This window comes from Aplysia californica, unplaced genomic scaffold (genome assembly GCF_000002075.1).
Source record: "Aplysia californica isolate F4 #8 unplaced genomic scaffold, AplCal3.0 scaffold01095, whole genome shotgun sequence".
In the NCBI taxonomy this organism is placed as follows: Eukaryota; Metazoa; Mollusca; class Gastropoda; order Aplysiida; family Aplysiidae; genus Aplysia; species Aplysia californica.
The window spans coordinates 103,215-108,611 of NW_004798365.1; the positions used below are offsets into that span (position 1 = coordinate 103,215).

General features: G+C 41.6%; 1 protein-coding gene across 3 annotated transcripts in view; it reads left to right on the forward strand.

Moving 5' to 3' along the window:
- Positions 1–5,397, forward strand: part of LOC101847782 (protein furry homolog) — a gene marked incomplete in the record, with an annotated part of 102,518 nt that overhangs the window by 80,508 nt on the left and 16,613 nt on the right. For all 3 annotated transcript variants that reach the window (XM_013089976.2, XM_013089978.2, XM_013089977.2), the window contains 5 exon segments: positions 342–469; positions 1,610–1,826; positions 2,645–2,735; positions 3,298–3,362; positions 4,817–4,915. In XM_013089976.2, coding sequence (XP_012945430.1) covers positions 342–469; positions 1,610–1,826; positions 2,645–2,735; positions 3,298–3,362; positions 4,817–4,915 — 600 coding nt within the window.

Genomic DNA, 5,397 nt, shown 5'->3' on the forward strand with positions numbered 1-5,397 from the left:
TGGAGCATATTTGTCAGGTGGTTTATGTATATAAGGTGGCTTTTGTCTACAAGAGATTTAGAGGGATTAGGAAGTGCATTGTGTGCCAATCACATGACAAATGTGTTGAGAACTTTTATCTGCTGTGGGGTTGAAGGGAAAGGAATGGGGGGGGGGGTGTGTGTGGGACTGATGAAGTAGTGAGTGAGTCTTGAGGTCCGGGGGGGCAAGAATGGCAAAACCAAAGGTGACCTTGTAGATATGTTCAGTTGGAGATGAGTGTAGCATATAAACATCCACACACATTATGTTCCCAACATTGCAACATTTTTTACCCCCTTCACCCTTCCTCCTCTTTGCAGTCGGAGAGTTCAGAGCAAGAGACCAGTGGAGCGACGGCAACCTCTGACCCCGCCGTGGGCTCGACCTCCATCCAAGTCAACAGCTCAGCCCTGGGACGTCTCCGCTCTAGCCCACTGACTGCATCCACGTGAGTAACTTCCATAGTGTTCTGCACCTTGTCTTGTGCCCGCCTTCCAGTCTCATGTATGTTCTCTTCGAGTTCTCATTCTCCCAGGCCCAGTTGCGTACTTTTACCGTAACCTAACCAATTGTCTCTGAAATATATTCTATTTGTTTTCTTCTAAAACTTCAGAGACAGAATCTATTAGATTTGAGTTTGTGTCATCTTATACTTTCTTTTGACAGAAAACGACTTGTGTCGTGTTTTTTAATATGTGCAGACTTCACTCCATCTCAAGGAAGTACAGTTGAACCTGTCCAAGACGACCATCCATTGTTAAGGAGAAAAATGGTCAGCTTAGACAGGTGGTCGTCTTGAGCAGTGTCTTTATATAGAAAAAGTGCTAGGGAGGATGTGAAAAGTGGTTGTATGTACAGGTGATTGTCTTTGACAAGTGCTCCTTAGAGCAGGTTCGACTGCTCCCTTTGTTTTTTGTTGTTTTTATTTTGCTGGCATCCTTTGGATTTGATAGCTGCTGACTGGGGTTTGGCAGCCATCTTGTTTTCCTTGCTACTCTTGGTATCTGTGTTTCTCTTTTTATACCCTTTATTTTGGTTTCCTGTGAACTTTGTTAGTGGGTGTTTGGCAGATGCTCTCTTTCTTCTGTGGAAGGTTTGCGGGTGCTCTGGTGTTGTATGCTTCTTTTTTCCTTTCGAACCTCTTTCGTCCTTATCTCCCCTTCTTTTTTATGTTTGTTACTCTCTTGTAACACCTCTTATCTTCTGGCGCCCTATTACCTTATGCAGTTGCGAGCGCCGTAAAACCTCTACTAAAACTATAGAAAAAAACTCTCTTTCTTTCCTATAAAAAAATCTGTTGCCCTTATCTCTCCTTTTTTTGTGTGTTTGTTACTCTCTTGGAACACCTCTAATCTTTGGCACTTAAATGACCTTATTGTGTTGCAAGTTCCATGAAATGCCTACGACAACAAAGAACTTTGTTAGGTTCCTACATAGGTCATTGCAGTTTCCTTTCAAATGCATTTTGTTTTTTGATTGCGCTGCCCCATAACTGGTGGTAACTACCCACCTCCTTTGTCTTGTAAATAATTTTCCTGACATAACTGCCACTAATGATCTCCCATGTCATGATCCCGTCCCTCTGCAGCCAAAGCCTGTCAAGCAACACCCCAAGCGAGAGTGACACGGTGGACCTCAATTCCTCCCAAGCCTCCCCTGCCCTCTCCCAGCTGTCCGCAGCCCTCCTCACTCTCCCTGCAGATGAGGTGGAGGAGGTGTGGAGGGCCCATGTGGTCAAGGTCATGGCTGAGTGCTCGCTCACACACGTCGGAAAGACTTGTCAGATCTTCCCAAGGCTCTTCCGGGTCAGTAGATTATTAAGATTCTTGATCAGTGTGCAGTTTGAGAAAAGGGATTTCAAGCAGTGCAGAATTACTGGTTATGGCACATTTCAGAGATTAAAGAGTCGCTAGTGATTTAAGGGAAGAAGGTGGAAGATAATATATTGGAGATAACTCATTTTGCCGCAATGCCTTTCAAATTAATTTGTTATTTACTCTTTGAGTATGGAAGTGTGCTTCTATATAAGGACACTTATGTAAGTCAATGTTTATGATGAACGATTGCAACGGAAAGAAGTGAATGCACTTATAATCATTCTCTGAGAAAGAGAGCTTATGTTCATTGACAATTTGTGCAATCGTGATAAATTTGGACTGGTGTCTGTTGTGTAATGGTCAGACTCTTTGCTGTTTCGTGCAAAAGATGTGAGATTTATTTGAAAGTGGGCAAGCTTGCTTTTTCATATGGTGAATGTACTCGCCTATAATACAACTTCGTGTATAATGCAGGAGTTATACTTTGACTCCAAAATTAGCTTGTTCTTGTAGGTTATGCATGTGATACGGGGAAAATTTCTGAAGTACTGGAAGGGGCTCAACATGTGTAAAATCAAGTACTGGTCGGGCCCCAAATATAATGTCTTACCTTTAAGAACTGTTGGTTGTTGCTTTGAGATTGATTTAATCTGTGAGACTGGAACGGCAGGTATTCCTAATGAGATGCCATGATATTTTGTAATAGAATAGATTTGAATGAGTGCAAGTGTTTTGATTTTTCCTCCGTACTGCGCCAGTTACACGGAAAGTTATTAACAATTCTTTGTATTTTTGTTGTTCCCCAGGAACTGCGCAAGCGTTTGACCACAATGACCAAAGAGGCATGTTACTACATCTCAAAGTCAGAGAGCCTGAAAAATGTCACGTCCCAGATCTGTATCCTTTCTCAACTCCTGATACAGCCTTGAGAGGCCTTGCATACCATAATGTTAGTTCTTGTCTTTTTCGAGTGAGTTGAGCTCATTCTCTGATATCAGTCAGGGCCCTACACAGGTTTTGCCCTATTTCTCGTTTTATTGTCTTTTTTGTATTCCTGCCCTTTGGCTGAATGTTGTGTTGTAGCTTGTTGAATTGAATTCTGTATTTGGTTCCTTATTGTTCTTTTTTTTTCAAAACCTATACGGCTAGTGGGTTGTTTTTTTTAAAAGGGAAATGAGCGCGTAAACACTGTCGACATATCAATACATACATGTGTCAAAGGCTGGATTAGAGGCTACAGGGACATTCTGTGAAACAAGTAGAAGACAAAGTTAGTCAATATGCAGTTGCTCCCTATTGTTGCACATGCTGTAGGCTTGGGAGTGTGTGTGGGTGATGGTAGGGGGGGGGGGGGGGCTTGTTGACAGAAGTCCAGCAGATCAACGCTGTGGAAGATCAAGTGTACTGCTGAAATGTTTATGTATATTCTATAACCTGTGATTCCTTAACTCAAAATCAGTGCAAGTTTTGGACCTAGTTCACCAGCAGTTGGAGTGTCCGTTCCTCTACTCTGAGTCAGATTCGGTGAGTGTCTTGCATTGTCTTTGATACAGACTTTATGGGTGGTTGAGGGGTGCTTTGATGTGGTTTGCTTTCTCTTTCCAATCAAGATTCTGTCATCCTTATTTCTCCCCCTCTTTTTTTTGCTCTCTAGTAACTCCTCTAGTCTTCGGCACCTATACAATCTGTTTTGCAAGTGCTGTAAAACTCTTACTAAAACTAATATACAGACTTTGATCAAACATTTCTGAAAACTACCTTCGCTACCAAGGCTTCTGGAGTTTTTCCATTGCTTTACAGAGTTGTTAGTTTTTTGTTCAGTGGAAATTATAAACAGTTCATTGCCACAAATAAGTATTCTTCAAGCACTGATGGCATACCTCAGGCTTGTGGGGCAGAGCTGGTTGGAGGTTCAGAAGGTGGTTCAGAACTGGGGCAGGGAGAGAACTCTTCTTGGTGGCCTATACCCAAGACCTGGGTGGAAGAGGCTGATGATGAGGAAGAAGTATTGGTTATGTTTTTTTGTGTATGCGAAGAGCAATAGATCAAGCGTATTCATGACACAATGCATGGGCATATGTGCAATGACGGATATGGGCTTGTATATGCACTTTTCATATTCATTGTTTTCATCAACCCTGACCTTTCTCTTGAAATTCCAAAGTTTGACCTCTGTTACATGTATAACTCAATAGGTGGGGAAATAAATGTAGGAAGATGGAAATGACATCATTAATATTATTTCAGGAACAGAAGCTAAATTAGTTGGGTGGTTAGCAGGTGTTCTGACATGGTTTGCTTCTTCTTTCTTATCAAACATCTATTGTTCTTATCTCTCCTTTTTTTCCTTTGTAGATACACTTTAAATCTTTGTCACTTTTATGGCTTATTTGTACTGCAAGTGCCCAAAAGTCTAGTAAAGCTAAACTAGAACAAAAGTTAAATCAAAAAGACCTTTTTTTTTCTCTTGTTTTTTGTTAGGAGCCAAGCTGATCTCAGTTTTTTTACACTTGTTGAAATGATTTCATAATAATTTAATGAAGGTTTTGATGTTTCGTTTTGACGTTCAAGTAACGTTTCAATTCACTCTTCTTTTGCTAAGAGTTGGCAGAGGTAGAAGCAAAATGAGAAATCCAGTACAATGTATATAACTGATGCAAAACAGGGATAGCGCTGTGACAATTTTGTCATCTCACTCAGAATGTCTTAAGTTTTGAAAGGTTTGAAACTGGTTGCTTTGTGAACTTATCCATGTAGACAGAATTTTAAGTCCAATGGAAGGTAGGGTACTCAGTCGTGGTGTGTAAGGTAGCGTGCGTGGGTGTGATGGTGTTAGGAGTACAAGTTGAGCACAAATTGGTCTTCTTCTTTCTCAAATAGTGTATGGGGATTAGATGGTGTCTGGAGTTGCTGTGTGCTGGGGTGTGATGGTGTTTGGTGTTCAGTTTGAATGTAACATGGTCTTTCTCTTCTGGCAGCTCCTGGGGTCTCGCCTGCTGGACCGTCACCGGTTCTGTGTGCTGGAGATACAGGAGTGTTTTGAGACGTACTCGCTGAGGAAGGACCAGGCAGAGCAGGTGAGAGATGGTCACACACAGACAAATTTTATATGCATTCATACTCTCATACTCACTCTCAAGCACATGCACATACATGTTCACACATTCACTTATACAATTTCTTTATTGCACTTCGATTTTTATTCATATACACAAACTTACACATACACATACACATATACACGCACATGCACACATGCTCAAGCACATACTCATACTCACACGCGCACACACGCACACACACACACACACACACACATACACACACACACACACACACACACACACACACACACACACAAGCGCAAACACAACACCCACTAACAAAGACAGACGGAATTACGCAAATTGTCATCGTATTTATTTTAGAAGTTACTATTACTTTGTCGAGGGCCTGTGTGAAGGACCTAAATCATAACAATATGAAAGCCGAAGTAACGAAACCTTTAGTATGTAACTGACTTACGTGGCAGAGGCAGGAAAGGAGGCGCGAAAAAGTG